Below are 19,614 nucleotides of genomic sequence, written 5' to 3'. Positions count from 1 at the left end.
GGATCATCAGGATCTCCAAGGAGAAGAAGATTGCTTGGGTCAGCTCTTGGGGCTACAACCCTTCTTTGTGTCGGACCATCCAGGTCTATGATTGGAGGATGATTTCTCCCCCTAGGTGCTAATGGGGGCCTGGGAACCTGGTGCGCCTCCAAGTCGCGCTTCAGCCTTTGAATCTCAGCCTCATGTGCCTTGATTCTCTCCTGCACTTCTTGGGGATTCACCCCTCGGGTGCTCCTAGGACGTTGGTTACCATCAGCCATCGGCTCTTTGCCAACACGTCTCCTTCTCGGGGTCACTTCATCATCCGAAGATTCAGAGTCTCTCTCAGTATAAGGACCAGAAAATTCATGATCCTCCGGGATAGGAGCCAAACCTCGTATGTGGGGGGGGGGTGATTGCCCCCGTGCTTCACCCCGTCCAGCATGTCCACTTCCTTCAACCTCGGGGTAAAGGGGCATCCCATAAGAGGGGTTAGTGGTTACAACAGTTGAATATTCGTACCCAATGGGTCGAGAATTCACAGGTGCATGTAGTTGTTGAAGTTGGGGATTCGTACCTTGAGGAGCCGTGGGAATCGTCCCTTGAAGTTGAGGTCCAGTTGCCCCTACCTGGGCTCCTCCTTGGGTGACGGCATAGGTTGAATGCGGAGGCACCTCCACAGTTGACGAAATCATTTGGGTTGTCCCCGCGGGTGTCCCTCCTTCAAGGACGCTGCTTGTTCTCCATGTTCTCGCCATGGTTGTTGTTGTGCCTTCCCACATACGGCGCCAAATGTTATGGATCAAAAATTAAAGTATAATAACTGCTGTATCTATTACTAAGGAACTTGAGTTTCGAGGCTCGATTTGACTGCTCTTGTGTTTCGTGACTCGATCTGCCTTAACAAGATGCCTACGTACCTTGCTGATTGCCAATGATCAAGTCAAAAAACGTAGTTCTGATTTGTGGGGTGAGGCCCCTTATATAGATGTTGGGAGTACTTGAATTGTACTTGGGTTAGGAGACTTGGTGGGCAAGTCTCAGAATTAGAATAGACTTTGGAGTCCTAAGAGGTAGGAAGTTGATTCTTTATTCCACTAGGTTCCTTGGAGGCCAATCTACAATGATTTATTTCTCCACTAGGACTCATCTTATCAGCTGACTTATCCCTTATTAATTAATTACGAAATTAATTAATATTTAGGGTTTTGGGCCTTATTTGTTCCATCAGGCCTGATCTGGTCCATCAGGCCTGATCAATGTGTTAACCTTTTTGGTCTGAATGTCATACATCTTCTTATTGAGTTTCATGGCCCAAATCATGTGTAATTAATGCAACATTAATTACGTAATCAGGATTTATTTATTCCCTATCAACAATTAATTTTACGATTCAACAAAATCTAACAACCCAACTTGCACATTTATAACTTGATTTATTCTATAAAAAAAGAATACATTGTATTTTTAAAAATATCCATTCATATTATAATTAGGATAAAAATTACTAAATGGGCAACTAAAAAAATCGGTAAGAATTTATAAATATATCCCAAACCCCCTCGCTCATAAACCTCAAGAAATAAAAATGAAACGATACGAATTTACAAATATATCCCAAACCCCCTAACTAATAAACCCCAATAAATATAAAAGAACCAGGTATGAATTTACAAATATATCCCAAACCCCCTCCCACGGAAACTCCGAGAATTAAAAACTTTGTCAGTCGGAACCTCCGGAAAAAGGATGGCAATCTCATCAACCCAATCAGACGAACCAACAATCAAACCCTACACTCTCCAACACACTCTCACCGCCCACAAACGCTCCATATCCGCCGTCAAATTCTCCGACGACGGCGCTCTTCTCGCCACCTGCTCCGCTGACAGAACCGTCAAAACCTGGTCCCCTCTTACCGGAACTCTTCTCCAAGACTTCTCCGGCCATGACCTCGGCATCTCCGACCTCGCCTTCTCCCCCGACAATATCCATCTCGCCACGTGTTCCGACGACAAAACTGTCCGCTTGTGGGACCTACAATCAGGTTCTTCAATTAAAACCCTAATTGGTCATACTAATTACGTGTTCTGTGTCAATTTCCATCCGCAGTCTGATTTGCTTGTTTCGGGTTCTTTCGACGAAACGGTGAGAGTGTGGGATTTGAAGTCGGGCAAGTGTTTGAAAGTGCTTCCGGCTCATTCCGATCCTGTTACTGCTGTGCATTTTGATAAGGAAGGGGCGTTGATTGTTTCGAGTAGTTATGATGGCTTGTGTAGGATTTGGGATGTTTCGACGGGACATTGTCAGAAGACGTTGATTGATGATGAGAATCCGCCTGTTAGTTTTGCTAAGTTTTCGCCTAATGGCAAGTTTATTCTCGTTGGGACTTTGGATAATACACTGGTCAGTTTTCTTGCTTTTAATCTCTTTGATTATATTGTTGTACTGTTGTTATATTAATTTTATGCAGTTTCTGATAAAAACGATAATTTTTTTAAGGAATGGAATGGAATTTGTGATATATTGTGATTATATACTGTGTTTCTATTCTACTCTGATTGCTTTAATAAGTTGTGTCACGCCGAGTTCCTAGAGTAATTGGAAACTTTGTTTGTAGATTAGATAGTAAGTCACTGAAATGCATTATTTTAGGCTCTTTGGGGTTGATTATGATTCAGAATTGAAACTTTTTAATTAATTTCCTAGAAAGGTAGAGTTTTTTTTATGTAGCTAGTTTAGTTCTGCAGTTATTTAGATTTAAATAGTGTGTTTGTACTTTGTAGTCTTGATCTTGATCGTTTTTATATTATATGAACTGTTTCGTATCTTTAACTTGATTGACATATTTGGCGAGTGACTACATTGCTTCTCTAGTTTTGGTGTTCTTTTGGGGGGTTCAGCTTCATCATTGCTGGAAAGTTTAAAGTTTGATTGTGTAATAAATTTTTTTTGGTATAACTCTTATAGCTTTTGGAGTTCGTAGATTGTAGGGATGGGATATTCTTGTTCACTTTTAGAGCTGATAATTTACTGTAAGTACCTCCACTCTTAGAACTGCCAACATGAACAATTGAAGTGTCACTGGTTTGGAGACTGGAGTTTGCGATGCTAAATTGACAAGAAATATAAAAAGATTAAAACTTTACAAAACTGAGCATGCCGTAGAATTTGATTTCAAATCGTGTTGGCAATTTGGCTTTTGTAACTGACATGAAATTTATTTTGGTTCATATATAATAAACACGCGATCTTACCTTATAGATTAGGGTTTTTCACACGCAACTTTGATGACCGTAATGATTGCAATGAGTGTTTATCGGAAAGTTTGACACTGATACATATGAAAATAATGAGTTTGTATGCGGTAAAAAAGATAAGCTAACTTGGAAAGAAGTTAGTGATGTTTGAGGAGAAAAACCATCTGAATAAAAATTGGGATGAAGATTTTGAGATATATATTAAGTAAAATTGCAAGCACACGGGATTGAACACATGACCTAGAGCTCTAGCGGGAATAAATTTTAATGTGATACATTCAACCATTCTACCACAATATTAGTTGAGTTTATATATGCATAACTAATATTTTAATAATTAACCGAATTAAATCCTATAGGTTTTAATTAAGTATATTTATCACTATAAGGTACTTTGTTTACCTTATCACCCATTTATACTGTACAATAATTGAATTGTATTGTATTAATTAGTTAATTTCTAACGTAAATATAAATATATATTCTAATTTTTTTACAATAATATAGATATTATATAATGTATAGAATATAAAATAAAATATAAGTGTATTATATATTATGTAATTTAAATATGAATATAAATGATTATAATATTATATATATATATATATATACATTTTTAATATTATAAATATACTCAGATTTTTTTCGGGCTTTGGGTTCAGGGCATAGTTGCACGGATCGCGGGTCGATCTGGTACGCGATACGAGTACGGGTACGCGAGACGTTATCTTGAGTGAATCGGGTACAGTGAGAAGTGAATTGGGTTCACGGATTGAGGATCCTTTTTAATTATTAATATTTATTAAAAATTATACATATTTCAGTTAACATGTGCCCTAAAAAAAGTTAACATGTGGTGGATTAATACTTCGTGCAAGATTTGTATTTATAATAAACTAATAAACAATTATAATGATGCTAGTAGTTCATTGATTCATTCTTATGTTCAATTGTATATTTCATGGACTACAAAACTGCACAAGAACATATAAATCACATTTTCAACTCTAAATTTGTAAAAAATATGAATTAAAGTCATATTTTTTTTTTATTTTTCTCTGTAGTTGTGTAACTGTGTTTTATTTGAATAATTTTCTGAAATTAAGACATGAAAATTTAAAATATGAAAATGACGAATCATAACACTCTTTTGTTTATTTTAATGATGGAAAGAGTAGAAGTATAGAAACCTCAATAATAATAATTTTTATATTTTTCATTAATACAAGTGTACAATTGTATGTTTGAATCAGTCAAACCCTTTCACAATTATTGATACCCACAACAACTCTTCTTCTTCCGGGTTTGGATCCTCAAATTATCGATACCGACCTAGTTCATGGATCCATAGGTTGACCCGCGAACCGAGTAACTATGATTCAGGGGTTGGATCGGATTTCGGTTATACCTAAAATCCAAATTCGAATTAAAAAAATTTCGGGTTTAAAAATTAAATTCATATCCAAAAAATCGGGTTCACTAAATCCAAAATTCCGGATTTCGGATTGGGTATCCGTGAGATTAGATTATCTTTCCATCCATAGCATCCTCTCTCCCTTCCCAACAAAATCCTAAAAGAATTCTCTTCTCGTTTTGGGGCTGATTAGCCGTTTAGTTGGTGATAAGCCCCATTTTTCTTATTTTCTCTTAGTTTTTTTTCCTTTCAATAAACTTCTTTATTGAATAGAGTGTTGGGACCCTGTTGATGGGTTTAGTCTACCCATGTATTGGGTTTTTTAAATCTTCTTGTGAGAGTTGGTTTGTTTAAGTATCCGGAATCGTAGATTTACACTATTTTTTATATTTATTCATTTATTTAGTTGTATGAAGTTACAATTTCGTTTTGACAAATTAATTATATTATATATACAATTCTAACGATTTGTTACAAATGCCTCTCCAAAAAGGTTGTATATTTCAACGATACGAGTGGGAGATGTAGTACAATTGGAAATTTTCTCAACAATCGTAGTTTGAATCAATAAAATCATGATTTGTGTTATTTTACGTATTTTTTTTAATTTTAATTAATTCTGTAGATGCCGCTTGACTCTTGATTAATTAAATTAATTAGGGGGACTATTATCTACTGTAGTTATTGATCATGAACATGTATAACGTCAAAGGTACAAGTGAAATCCATATTGAAATTAGGATTAAAAAAACGGGCAGCTAAATAAACCGGTACAAATTAACAAATTTATCCCAAACCTCCTCCTCATAACCCCAAAAAATCAAAAAAATCCCTCGCTCAACCTCCCAAAAAAGATGGCAATCTCATCAACCCAATCAGACGAATCCACAATCAAACCCTACATTCTCCACCACACTCTCACCGCCCACAAAAGCGCCATCTCCGCCGTCAAATTCTCCGATGACGGCGCACTTCTCGCCACTTCCTCCGCTGACAAAACCGTCAAAACCTGGTCCCCCCTCACCGGAACTCTCCTTCAAGACTTCTCCGGCCATGACCTCGGCATCTCTGACCTCGCTTTCTCCCCTGACAATCACTACCTCGCCACCTGTTCCGATGACAAAACCGTCCGCTTGTGGGACCTACAAACAGCTACTCCAGTTAAAACCCTAATTGGTCATACTAATTATGTATTCTGTGTGAATTTTAATCCGCAGTCTAATTTGATTGTTTCGGGGTCTTTCGACAAGACGGTGAGAGTGTGGGATTTGAAGTCTGGAAAGTGTTTGAAAGTGCTTGCGGGTCACTCGGATCCTGTTACTGCTGTGCATTTTGATAAGGAAGGGGCGTTGATTGTTTCAAGTAGTTATGATGGCTTGTGTAGGATTTGGGATGTTTCGACTGGACATTGTCAGAAGACGTTGATTGATGATGAGAATCCGCCTGTTAGTTTTGCTAAGTTTTCGCTTAATGGCAAGTTTATTCTCGTCGGGACTTTGGATAATACGCTGGTCAGTTTTTCTTGCTTATAATCAGCTTGATGATAATATTGTTATATTGATTTGACGTGGTTTCTTTAACTTCAAACGTGTTCTGATAAAAAATGATAATTTTTTAAAGGAATGGAATGAATTTTGTGTTGTATTGCGTTTGAATAGTTGTGTTTTTATTCTGCGCTGATTGCTTTGATCAGTTGTGTCTCACTGTGTTTCTACAGTGATTGAAAACTTTGTTTTGTAGAGTAGATAGTAAGTCACTGAAGTACATTACTTTAGTCTCGTTTGGGTTGATTATGATCTGGGATTGATACTGTTTCACTAATTTGCTAGAAAGGTAGAGTTTTTTTATGTAGCTACTTTAGTTCTGTAGTGATTTAGATTAAAATAGTGTGTTTGTAGTCTTGATCTTGATCACTTCTAAATTTATAATACATGAACTTTATCGTGTTTTTAACTTGATTTACATATTTAGTGAGTGACTGCATTGCTTATCTAGTTTTGGTGTTCAGAACTTCAGTTTCATCATTGCTGGAAAGTTTGAAGTTTGATTGCGTAATTAAGAACATTTGGTATAAATCTTATAGCTTTTGGAGTTCGTAGATTGCAGGGATGGGATAGAATATTCATGTTCGCTTTTAGAGATGATAATTTACTTTATCTCCACTGTTAGAACTGCCAACATGATCAATTGAAGTGAAACTGGTTCGGAGTTGAAATGCTAAATTGACAAGAAACATAAAAGATTAAAACTTTACGAAGTTGAGCATGCCGTAGGATATAATTACAGACCGTCTTGGATATTTGGCTTTTGTAATGGACAGGATATTTGTTTTGGTTCATATTTATCAAACACGCGATCTTATCTCATAGATTAGTGTTTTCCACACGTGACCTTGACGACTTTAATGATTGCAATGAGTGTTTATCGGAAAGTTTGACAGTGATACATATGAAGATAATGAGTTCATATCTGGTAAAAAAGATAAGCTGACATGGAAGAAGTTGGTGATGCTTCAGGAGAACAACCATCTGAATACAAATAGCGATGAAGATTTTGAGATTTCTTTGGAAGATGTTTAAAGTTATGAGCACAACTAGTTTTCATTTGTGTTTCTGTTTCTATTATTGATTCTAAACTATACAAATTGGTATGAATGAGATAATGTTATAAACTTATAATGTATATTATCTTGTTATTAACTTGTTAATTAGGGTGCCACAGTGAAATTGATTTATAGAAAGCACTATATGGCTTTAGTAATTTAATATTTAATATATATAAACGAATACAGAAAGTATCTAAGCACCACATATGACTTGTATTTGTATCCTATGTATATGATATATGCACTACACAAACTGTGTTCAACTTCTTATATGCACACTACTTTAAGATCGCTTTTGACTTTCAGCATGCTAACCTTGACAATTTACAAATCCGACGAGGCAAGTACAGAGGGCCTGTTTCGCGACCACATAATAAGTGGCTTATTGGCTTATAAGCCTGTAAGTACTTATCGATGAGTGTTTGTCGACCAAACTTATAAGTTGAATTTACAACTTATAAGCTGATAAGTTGAATGTTAGTAACGACGTACTTTTTCTCAACTTATTTTGATTTTTAAATTTTTTAATAATTTTAGTTTTTAAATTTATGTTTTTAAATGTGAAGTTAATTTAAAAGTCATGAATTAAGATAATAATATTTTAAAAAAAATATTTTAGTTCATTTAAGTTAAAAAAAATTGTGACTTATAAGTAAAATTAACCAAACACTTAACTAACTTATAAGTATTCTTTTAAGCCACTTATTAATTTTAAGTCATAAGTTACTTATTTTAAGATTTCCCAAACGGGCACAGAGCTTATAGCCTTTCAATACAATTGTTTCCAAAAATTATAGACAATATAGAACTATAATTGAAGGGAGAAATTGAGGCGCAATAGACGACTTTTAGAAAGGGCCGATAAACAAAGCATTGAAGAATATTAAAAATTAGGAATTTAAGCCTAAAGTAATCTGGGAAGGGATTGTTCATAGTTGATACATGGTGAAGTACAAAAAAAACTAAGTATTTAATGGTAATGTTTGTGTAGAGCCTTCATCTTCTACTCCATTTCATATAATTTCTGTTACTTTGTTTTTAATCTTACTCGATATATTTGTGTATATATAAATAAGTATCTAAGTATCTTATACAAAAAACTTTTCTTAATAATAAAATATACATCGGAAATATTAGTACAAGCAGCTGCCTACAGTCAAAAGGGTGCATGTATTTCTGTATATGGAAGTGCCACAGATTGTAATAGGATTTGTTACATATGAAGATTAGTAAAGAGGGTCATGCTTCTTGTGAAAGTGTTTGTTTACAAGATATGTAAGAATATTAAGTTTTTGTCTGCGAAGAAACACATGACAAAACATGATCTGATAAGTAATTTAAATTTGGCTTGGGTTTCTGCTATCTGTTTTCCTCTTATTTTTTTTTCCATCCGTCACTCTAGTTCTCTTAGCCGGATATTGTCTCCACCAATGTTTCCTGTCTTCTCAGTCTGAACTTCCCCAACCCCATCATCGGCTCTTTTATCGTTAGGTTATCACTGAATATGCTCAATATTAGTATTGCAGTGCTGAACTTACTCCATAGTGATATTCTTCTAGTTCTTTAGTACTTGGAAAGTTATTATAGTGGAGTATTTGATAAAATCTTGAATGTAGGTTTGATAAGATTCAATAGTTTTATATCCTATGCAGAATATTTTATACAACATGACACTTTTTCCTTGAGATGTTTAAACTTTAAAGTTATGACCAGTTTTTGTTTGAGTTTCTGTCTATTATTGACTCTAAAATATAAGAATTATTATGAATAAGATAATGTAGAAATGTATATTATCTTGTTATTAACTTGTTATATAAGGTGACAGTGAAATTGATTTCAATTTATAGAAAGCACTAAATGACAATGACTATACTTATTTATCATTTAAACGAATACAGAGACACACACTACATGACTTGTAAGTTGTATCCTATGTATATCATATATGCACTACACAAATTGTATTCAACTTCTTATATGCACTACTTTAAGATAACCTTTGACTTTCAGCACCGTGACAATTTACAATGCCGGAGAGACAAATACAGAGCTTATAGCCTTTTAATACAATTATTTTCAAAAAAATTTAGGCTCTATAGAATTATAATTGAACATGGCGACAGAGTACATGTATGCCTGTATAGGGAAGTGCCAAAGAGATGTTAATAATTGAGGTGCAATAGACGACAGGGTGTATAATAATTATATATAAAAAACTTTTTTTAATAATAATTTCTACTTTAGAAATATTAGTACAAGCAGCTGCCTACAGTCAACAGAGAACATGTATGCCTGTATAGGGAAGTGCCAAAGAGATGTTGATACGATTTGTTACATACGAAGATTAGTAGAAAGGTTGCTTCTAGTGAAAGTGTTTGCTTGCAAGATATGTAAGAATATTAAGTGTTTCCTTCCATCCGTCACTCCCTATCTTCTTTTAGCAGCAGATCTTGTCACTCTTGTTCCCCCCTCCCCCCGCCACAACCCCATCATCGGCTCTATTGTAGTTAGGTTATCACCGAATATGCTGAATATTAGTATTGCAATGCTGAACTTACTCCCAAGTTATATTCTTCTAGTTCTTTAGTACTTGGGAAAGTTATTGAAATAGGAATTATAATAATGGAGTAATTGATAAAATCTTGAATGTAAGTTTTATCAGATTTAATAGTTCTATATCCTATGCAGAATATTCTGTTCAACATTACACTTTGTCCGTTAGACGTATTCTGTTGCGCTTTTCTATGTTCCTCCGACTCTTCTTTTGGTGGTTGTCTGTGTTGGACACGGCAATTTCTTTTGTGTAAGATCCTTTTACTGAATTGTGGACAATTTGACCAACTAAAAGACCTTTACCGCTGATGTTTTTTTGAGTTCAACTTTTACAGACCTTTGATTTTTATATTTTTTGCCCTTGGGCAATTGAAATGGAAGTTATGGAGTTCAATAATTGCCATTTTGAGGCCCTGTGCAGTTTTATTATGTAAAAGTATGTCCAATGGTGTGGGGTATTTGGAATTTATTTAAATTTGAATTCGAAGTGTGAATTACTTGGAAATTAGTTAAATTTGAAACAAGATTTAGAACAATGCATTGGAGACATGTTTTTATTTTAGCACCAAAAACCAATTTTTGGTGCTAAATAATAGCAATAATCTCCATTTATTTTAGCACAACCATTGGCTTTGCTCTAATTACCTGTAATAAGAACAAGGATTTATGTTTATTAAGTGGAAGGGTGTTGTAGATTCATATTAAGTTTTACTTCCAGCAGTTCCATTTCCCAAGAATATACTATGCAATAATAACTTTTTGCGATTCTTTTCCTTTCAACTTATCCTGCTATCTAAAAGGCTTTCTGTTTGCAGAGGCTATGGAATTATACAACTGGCAAATTCTTAAAGACTTACACTGGCCATGCTAATTCAAAGTACTGTATTTCGGCTGCATTTTCAGTAACCAATGGGAAGTATATTGTAAGTGGTTCGGAGGACAACTGTGTGTATTTGTGGGAACTCCAATCCAGAAAAATTGTTCAAAAACTGGAAGGTCATACTGACACAGTTATATCAGTATCTTGTCACCCAAAGGAGAATTTGATCGCTTCTGGTGCTCTGGAAAAGGATAAAACAGTGAAAATATGGGGTCAGAGTGATTAAGTTGTTCCGGTGAGAAATTTCAGACTAACATCTTTTTAATTAATTGAAACATGTACTGCGTTGCATAATTAAGCAATTGCTGAAATAATTTGATAGCTTCATTATTAATGCATGTAATTTTAGGGTGTGGGTAACAGAACATTTTTCTTTGATTGTTATTAATTTTTCTCTCACAAGTTAATTTCTATTTTGGACAACATGTCTGTTTTCTCTTTTATTGGGGAGAACAGATTAAAGGCAGGCATTTTCTTATTTCCATTTAGACCAGGATAACAGCCTGTCAGCATTGATCTATTTTGTCTTCTTGGCGAGGAGCTTTTAAAGATTACATGGATCAATTTAAGAGTATATTCACCAACCAACTAGATGATAGATTCACAATCTCTTAAACACGGTTTCGTCTATAGAATATGTGCACACATGGATACTTTGTTACAGCTATGACCATGATACTGTGCATGTTTTCTTTATAGATCTGCTAATAGTGTTTGCTCTTAGACCAGGTTTGTTTATCTATTTCACTTGCATAGTGCATAAGATTGCGTTAATAACTTATTGTAAGACCAGAATAAATTGATACGAGTGGTAATTTTGTTAGATTTGCTATCTTCTAAACACGGTTTCGTCTATAAAATATGTGCGCACATGGATACTCTTTTTTTACATATGCGAGTGCTTTGTACTGCCTGTTGTTTTCTTTATAGGATTGGTAGGTAATTTTATTTCCACCCTCCAGAACAAAGATTTTAAATATATCGGCAATTACCTTTTTGACACAACAAAATAACTTTTGGAATCAAATTAGAAATTTGACCAAACATTAGTTGTTTGATAGGTTGTTTTTGGTCTAAAAAATTAATTTTGAAAAAGTTGTTTGGAGTAATTTTTTCAAGGAGATAATATAAAAACCCTAAATAAATATTTATTTATCAAACATTTTTATTCAAAATAACTAAATTTAATTTAGTGCTAGTTAAAATAAAATAGTTAATTCAAAACAGTTAACACCCAATCACCGAACAAGGCCATCATCATGCATTGGTCTCGCGCAAAATCATGTGAACTACCTAAAAGAAATGTATGCCTAAATGATTGGTTGCAGGTAACGGAACTAAAAAACAGGAGTAATGCTTAGAAATAGAAATGAGCGATCAGTTGACGACGTGGTTATGATATGCTAGATTAATATTGAACCAAATACCCACTTGCCTCGGAATCTAGTTGGAAACTTAAGTTATGTTATCATCAATTTAAGTATATCATTAACAAACAAAGAGATGATTGACCAGTCTCTATAATGATGTGACCTGTTAAACAACGCCCGGGCATTATGACTGTACTGTTACCATCCGCTAGATAGTGATTAATTAAAAACGAGATTACCCTAATTATATATTTCAGTTTAAGTTGTCTATTACAACATGTGTTTTATTTTAAACTCAGACAATAATATTTGATACATTCTGCAATTAACCTAGAGGCCGTAAAGTCTAAAGTACGAAATAGAAATTGTAAATACAAAAAAGAAAGTAAGTAAGAAGAAAAGGGAAGTGCTGGAAGTATTATTGATGGTCGTTTCCAACTAAGTCACTTGTAATTAACATTTTTGTAATTAAACAAGTTTACATGTTAGGACTGCCTACTAGTTTACTAGAGCATCTCCGATGGGAGTAGTTATATGGGTTAGCTAAATCAGTATAAAATAGATATTATCTAAAATTTGCTGAATCTGTAAGGGATTGTACTGGTATTAGCTAAAATGCTTAGCTATATTTAAAAAACAGTTTTTATTGTTATTTTTCAAATTTTAACGGTTATATTTTAATAAAAAATGTTTTGAAGGGATTTTTAAATAAAAAGTATTTATTTTTGTATTTAAATTAAGTGAAAAAATACATATTAAAATAAAAGCTAATAATTTTTATAAAACATTAAGTAAAGTTTTTATCATAATATTTTATTAGTATTTTTTCTATATAATATGTAAATTACATAAACTATATAAATAATTAATAATGTTTTTATAATTTTTTTATCATCTTAACATTATATAAAATTATATATATATATATATTGTAATTATTAAAATCACTAAATACATATATACAGTCTAGGGTTTCATTATCACGCGTATACAAATTATGGACAACACCACAAAAATGATTCTTGAAATCATGCAGACGGAAGAAGAAGAGAATGAAGTAAGAATCGGAATGGGTGCCGCTTACCTTTATCATCAACGACAAGGAGCTGATTCTAGCCCGCATCAGGGTGGTTCTATAATGAATCATCGTATGATTGATCGTAGCAGGGAACAAGGTCATGCTAGATTATACCGTGATTATTTTTCTGATACACCTTCATATACAGAAACACAGTTACGTCGAAGATTTCGGATGCGTACATCATTGTTTTTACGCATTGAAAAGGCGGTTACATCTCACGATATTTATTTTACTCAAAGAACTGAGAGTTCGTGGACTAATATCACTCTAGAAAGTGACCGCTGCACTAAGGATGCTTGCATATGGAACGGCTGCCGACGCTGTAGATGATTACGTTCGAATTGGTGAGAGCACGACAATAGAGAGTTTAAAAAGATTTGTTGAAGCAATAGTTGAAGTTTTCGGAGCTGAATATTTAAGAGGGCCAAATGATGAAGATGTGGCTAGATTGTTAGCTGAAAATGAACAAAGAGGATTTCCTGGAATTTTGGGTAGCATTGATTGTATGCATTGGAAGTGGAAAAATTGTCCAACTGCTTGGCAAGGTATGTATACAGGTCATGTTCATGAACCAACTATTATATTAGAAGAAATAGCTTGAAAAGACTTGTGGATTTGGCACTCTTTTTTTGGATTACCGGGATCATTAAATGATATTAATGTATTAGATTGATCTCATTTATTTGAAGATTTGGCGGAAAGTCGTGGACCTGAAGTGAGGTATACTGTAAATGGGCATGAATATAAGATGGGATATTATCTCGCAGATGGGATATTATGTCGCAGATGGTATATATCCTTCATGGCCAACTTTTTTTAAATCAATTTCAAAACCTTTGGGTAACAAAAGAAAATATTTTGCAAATGCACAAGAATCTGTTAGAAAAGATGTTGAGAGAGCATTTGGAGTTTTGCAATCTCGATTTGCAATGATTTGTGGACCATCACGATTTTGGGATGTGAGCACAATGAAATATATTATGACATCCTGTATAATATTACATAACATGATTATTGAAGATGAAAGAGAAATAAATACGGAGGAAGAAAATTTTGATACAAATGAAGAACCAACTTTTACTCGGATACCACGTCATCAAAGTTCCCTTGCAGAATTCTTAAAAATGCATGAGCAGATTCGAGACAAACAAGTTCATGTTCAATTGCAAAATGATCTTGTGGAACATCTTTGGCAAATTCATGGTGGTGGCTTGAGTTAACTATTTGTTATGTATTTTTCTTTCGTGATTGTCCGTATTTCATATTTTTATGTACTTTCATTTCGTGATTGTTACCTATTTTTATTTGTAAGTGTCTTTGTAAGTTGCTTTGGAACGATAAAGAGATTTGATTAATAAAATAAACAAAATAAAGTACATCATAGTAGCACATTAAAGTCAGACACATAATATAAATTATTACAAATTTCTCAATATCCTAGCTTTGAGGGCATCATAATATTTAACTTGATCCGGTTGCATCTTGCTAGTGTTTACTGCCATGATGGATCCTTCGTAAATTTGTCTTTCTCGATCCTCTTTCTGTCTTTCTCGATCCTCCTTTGCTAAACGGAGCTGCAACTCTTCCTTCTGTAACTTCATCATTTCCCTCTGCAGTTGCAAGCTCATTTCAAGTGATTCACTTCTCGAAGAAGCAATAGCCACTGTATCCTTTTGCATTGCTTTAAGAATTTCCAGGCCTTTCTCATCATTTGCTTCTTTTGCAGCTCTCTGTAATTTCTTTGTAGCTTTTCTTCCGATTGGACGGTCCATTTCATCTGATTATAGGCTTACAGGAACCTCGCTGTCAACAGATTGTGAAAAAGTCGCTTTATTCTTGGCTGGCTTGTTTTTTTTGTCTATACAAGACTGAAATTTCGGGGAAAACCTTAGTGCATTCCAGTGGCGAATGAACATAAATTTCTCTTTCATTATTTTCTCGTTCATCTTTAATGCTTCATCTACCTGCATTGTTAAGACATGAATAACATAAGAACATAGTTAAGAAGAATATTGTGTCACTGCATAATTTATAAAAAGCTGTTAGGCACACAACATGAGTATAATTTATAAAGGTCAGGGATGAGAGGTAGTTTGTATAATTTATATAAAAGTGAAATTGTTTCTGCAATAAAGTGAACCTTTTAACAAATCTGAATAGAATTGCAGAGTATCCCTGATTTACACTTAATACATCTTAGTACAAAATAGAAATCACAGGAACACACTGAATTGCAAATTGTAGTTAGCTTTACGTGAATGTATATCCTGGAAAAGATTAGATGAACATCAGGTAAAATACTCAATCAAAGAATCTAAATGCATTATTACCAGAATGAAATCGAATTCAATGTAGAAAGTGATACCATCATCCTTCAGGAGACTCGAGAGTCAATAGTTGGGATAAAGTTACATGTCAAACTCAAACAAAAACCATAGAACTGTGAAACCAAAAGTTCTGCACTCGAACAAGTACATAAAACATTTGGTTCTCCGGTTCTCATTTTAACTGCTACAAATATATAGTAGTACTATTACAAACTGAAAGTGCATATCCTACGTAGTACTTTTTAAAAACTTAGTAATATAGATGGGTATTCTGTGTTAAGTTAAATTTAGTTTCGTAACAACTAAAACAATTACAGTATTACACAACATACAACAAATAGTTCTTCATGTGTCCTGTCTCATGGACTATTGTTGCCAGCATTCTTATTTCTATTATTTAAGGCCTGTACTTAATGTATCTTCTATACAGTATTGTTTTTCTTTTTTTTTTGTTGAACACAATGCAGGCGCGGTGAAAATCTACCAGTGCATCTTTATCTACTCCATGCCTTTTTTATAGGCAGGCTAATAAGTTGATCATACTTAAAATTTGTTGTTCTGCAAATTTATCGAAGATAACCTCCAGTTTTTCCATCGATGAGAAGTGGGAAATCAAGTTCTATACTAGAACATATTTCAAGATGCGACATTCGAAAATCATTAAACTGTCCTGATTATTACGACTTGAATAAAAAAATTGAAAACATTTAATATGAAGTTACCAGTACACATTTAATATGATGGCCTTACCGAAAATAATATGGACATAGAATATGAATTTTGACTTTAAGAATCTAAACATATCATATAACACAACTGACTTTAAGCTCACTTGAATTAGTACAGACTAATGCAATTCTTTGTGTCATATTTTAAGCTACGAATAATTTTTCTGTCCATAACAAAATAGGTGAAGGTGGATTCGGTGAGGTCTACAAGGTATAAAGCTTAAGAGTTCCGTATCTTAGTAAAATTCCTATCAATAATCTCAAAATTTGATCTTTCAAAGTTCTAATTGTCTTATGTGTTAATTCAAATATACAGTTTTAAGTCGAAAGAAATTCCACTAAGACACATTCTCACTGAATAACACAAATAAATAGTAATATTAAGGTGTCCCTAATATGACACTATTGGAGATAGGCCTTATAGAAGAGTTCGAACTCTAGACATCTCGGCTTAGTTACCAACTCTATCCAAATTAATAGAAGCAGTTAAAATAGATTAATTACTTTTTGACATAAGAGTATCTAAATTGCTGATCAGTAATTTAAATGCCTACACTTTTCGCAGTTAGATCCCAATAATTCATTCAAAAACATTACACCTTATATTATCTGCACAACATCCAGCCTCCTCATACATTCAAATCTAACAACAATTCAAGATTCACATGTACACAATATCCATCACTACATCAACATCAATCTAGCATTCATGATTATAAAAACTCAAGATTTGCTTAAATAAGAAGTTAAATTAGTCAACTTTAGTACATTAACACAACAATAAATCAACTCAAATCAAACCATTGTTCTGCAACAAAGTACATTCAATAAAATAAACACCTAAATTCAATTTTTTTTAAAAAAACATGTTCTTGACAAATTCTCAAAAACTGACAAAACCTATCAAAACCCATGAATTTATTCACCCCACAGTGACAATGCATTAACATTCAAGAACTTCTACAACATATAAAAAATAAAATAAAATAATTGCTTATCAAGAAATTGAATATACAACATTAAATCAGTTTCAACGCTAATGGCTCCAATGCAACATTAAAGAAAAAAGAGAAAATCCAATCCAAACTAGACAAATTGGCAAATAATGAGTACACGTTATTTATCAAATGCAACAACTCTCCATCTTTGTGATTTCAAACATTCATCTATCTTGCCCATTTATGCTTCAGATTCCAATTTATCCCTACCATATTTTACTAATAAAGAATATCAATGGATACAATTTTTTTTGCCATAGGATACAAAATTTTTAATTTGAATATATTTTGAGCATTTTCTTTCTATGCTATTTTTATTGCAGTAAATTCACAAGAACTAGATAAAGCTGCAACCACTTGTTTAACTAGAACAGGGCCACCTAATAGGGACCAGAAAGACAATGATCTAATATTACCTGTTAATACCCCCTTCATTTCAATTTCTTAAAGGGTCTGTGACGATGGCTTATGTCAAATTTGGTAGCTTCTCTATCTACTCTCTTCTACAACATTCAAGAACTTCTACAACATATTATAAAAGGCTTTAATTCGACGCAACAAAAGTGCTTTTGCTAATCCTGCTTTTTGGGGGTATGTTGGGGGTCATTGTGTAAACAGTCACTCTCCATTCTACTCCTTGCGAGAGGTAGGTTGCTTAGTCTAGCTTCTTATTCTACTAACTTCTGATTCTTATTTATTGTATTCTTGAAAAATTTTGTTAGGCCTAATGTAAACAACACTATATAAAGTGAAAAGAAAACCAGCATCAAAACACAGTACTAAATGCAGAGCTATCACAAATATGAATGATATCACAGCAAGCTAGAAAAATTATCACAACAACTAACAAGTAAAACTTCTGACAAAAAATTCCAAAAGACTAGTTTAGAGGAGGACACTCTTGGAAAAATCTGCACAAGTCTCAAATGTACAGAAAACAAGTCTTAAACTGTTTGTAAAATGTCAATAAATCTCTGAACATAAAATGCAGAGGACATAAAAGAGAAATTTTCGAGGACTAAAAACATATTAAGCAGATGACGGATGACAAAATTATCACAAACAGTAAAACGTAAATAGAAAAACAAACAAGTACCTTATCTTGCTCGCTTGTTCCGCTTTGATTTTTTGTGCAAATTTGATTGTAAAATCCAACAAATTTGGCCACTTTTTCATTGATTGTGCACCATCGATTACACAATAAATTTGATGTTCGATCACTTTCAATGCCTTCTTTATTATCGTTAAAATATTTCCAAATCCTATCCCAATAACATGTATGTTTTTGATCTTTACCTTGTAACGGATCCATACTAATATTTAACCAAGCGGAAATGAGTACCATATCTTCTTCAATCAAGAAATTTTTTGACCTCTTTCCCTTTTTTGATTTCACAACAGCTTCTTTCAGTGGTTCTTTCTGTGATTGAGCCTGAGTTTGAGAGGGGGGTTGTTGTGAAAACATCAAATCTTCAAATTCATACGAATCATTCAGTAAAGATGTAAACGAGCCTTCCATTTTCTGTAAAAACGAATTAAAAAATTGCTAAAATCCCCAATTTCTAAGAACTAAATTATTAGTATACATACATGTATGTTATAACAATGACAAGATTGTGAAGAAGAACCAATTAAATTACATAAATTATATAAAAAATTAAAGAATTAAACATAAAAGTGAGTTGAAAACAAACCTCTGTGAATGAGAAAGCAGTATTGGGAGAAAATTGAGTACAAAATATAAGGAGGGGAGAAGATAAAGAAAAATAATTAAACAGCGGGAAAATGAAAAAACAGCAGCGGGAGGGAGAAAATATGGCGGGAGATGACCTGGAATTTATTTAGCTAATAAGGAGAGGATCAATATATTTGGAGGATGAACTTCTGATAGCTATAAATTTAGCTAATGAAAAGACCCCGTTGGAGAAGGTAAAATTTTAGATATTAGGTATATTGGGTGACACCTGTCAATTTTACCTAACAGGTCAATAGGGTTGGGGTTGCTCTTAAGAGCAACTTTTCTCCCATAATTTCTTTTTACAAATGAAAACCTTTCATTAATTTGAGAGTAACTTTTGTCCCTTAATTTTTTTTACAAATAAAAAGCTTTCATTAATTTGAACATGACCGGAACAAATTCCGAACTGCTTATCGAACCAGGTGGTAAACCAAATAGCATACTAAAAATAATTAAATAATTTATTTACTGATTGTTTAACACACATAATTTAAATTGTTGAAACTAAATACATAATCAAAGACATCCCAAGTGATCCAAACAACCCAACATCTCTGAAAACAGCAACATCAGAATTGAACATATCACATAAAACTATTATTAGCATAGTGTTCAGAAACACCAATCGCATAAACTAAAATTGAAGAAGCGACACCACAACTATCTACATGTCGAATA

The 19,614-nt window shown here is 33.4% G+C and overlaps 2 protein-coding genes and 1 long non-coding RNA gene across 3 annotated transcripts; 2 read left to right on the top strand and 1 right to left on the bottom strand.

The window, feature by feature from the left end:
• Nucleotides 1–1,650: 1,650 nt before the first annotated feature.
• Nucleotides 1,651–11,107, top strand: LOC141719729 (uncharacterized). The gene is made up of 3 exons (XM_074522102.1): nt 1,651–2,385; nt 5,874–6,167; nt 10,630–11,107. Exons 1-3 carry the CDS (start codon nt 1,729–1,731, stop codon nt 10,918–10,920), a joined length of 1,242 nt encoding a protein of 413 aa, XP_074378203.1. The 5' UTR covers nt 1,651–1,728; the 3' UTR covers nt 10,921–11,107.
• Nucleotides 11,108–13,061: 1,954 nt separating this feature from the next.
• On the top strand, nt 13,062–14,365 carry LOC141718979 (uncharacterized). Its single transcript, XM_074521357.1, has 4 exons — nt 13,062–13,352; nt 13,417–13,690; nt 13,835–13,860; nt 13,913–14,365. Exons 1-4 carry the CDS (start codon nt 13,062–13,064, stop codon nt 14,363–14,365), a joined length of 1,044 nt encoding a protein of 347 aa, XP_074377458.1.
• Nucleotides 14,366–14,635: 270 nt separating this feature from the next.
• LOC141717332 (uncharacterized) lies at nt 14,636–19,013 on the bottom strand. The gene is made up of 3 exons (XR_012573577.1): nt 18,893–19,013; nt 18,295–18,720; nt 14,636–15,109 (listed from the first exon to the last, which is right to left on the bottom strand). It is a non-coding gene; the product is annotated as an uncharacterized LOC141717332 (long non-coding RNA).
• Between the last annotated feature and the right edge of the window lie 601 nt (nt 19,014–19,614).

This window comes from Apium graveolens, chromosome 4 (assembly GCF_009905375.1).
Source record: "Apium graveolens cultivar Ventura chromosome 4, ASM990537v1, whole genome shotgun sequence".
Lineage (NCBI taxonomy): Eukaryota > Viridiplantae > Streptophyta > Magnoliopsida > Apiales > Apiaceae > Apium > Apium graveolens.
Note: the sequence above shows the minus strand (reverse complement) of the source record. Positions and strands in the feature narration are given on the sequence as shown.

Bases quoted from the DNA above. Each gene is read 5' to 3' on its own strand.
- LOC141719729 (XM_074522102.1), top strand. From the start codon at position 1,729: ATGGCAATCTCATCAACCCAATCAGACGAACCAACAATCAAACCCTAC. The intron at 2,386-5,873 runs GTCAGTTTTCTT...TTTAATCCGCAG, and splicing joins GGACTTTGGATAATACACTG to TCTAATTTGATTGTTTCGGG. The intron at 6,168-10,629 runs GTCAGTTTTTCT...TTCTGTTTGCAG, and splicing joins GGACTTTGGATAATACGCTG to AGGCTATGGAATTATACAAC.
- LOC141718979 (XM_074521357.1), top strand. From the start codon at position 13,062: ATGGACAACACCACAAAAATGATTCTTGAAATCATGCAGACGGAAGAA. The intron at 13,353-13,416 runs GTTACATCTCAC...ATATCACTCTAG, and splicing joins TTTTACGCATTGAAAAGGCG to AAAGTGACCGCTGCACTAAG. The intron at 13,861-13,912 runs GTGAGGTATACT...ATTATCTCGCAG, and splicing joins CGGAAAGTCGTGGACCTGAA to ATGGGATATTATGTCGCAGA.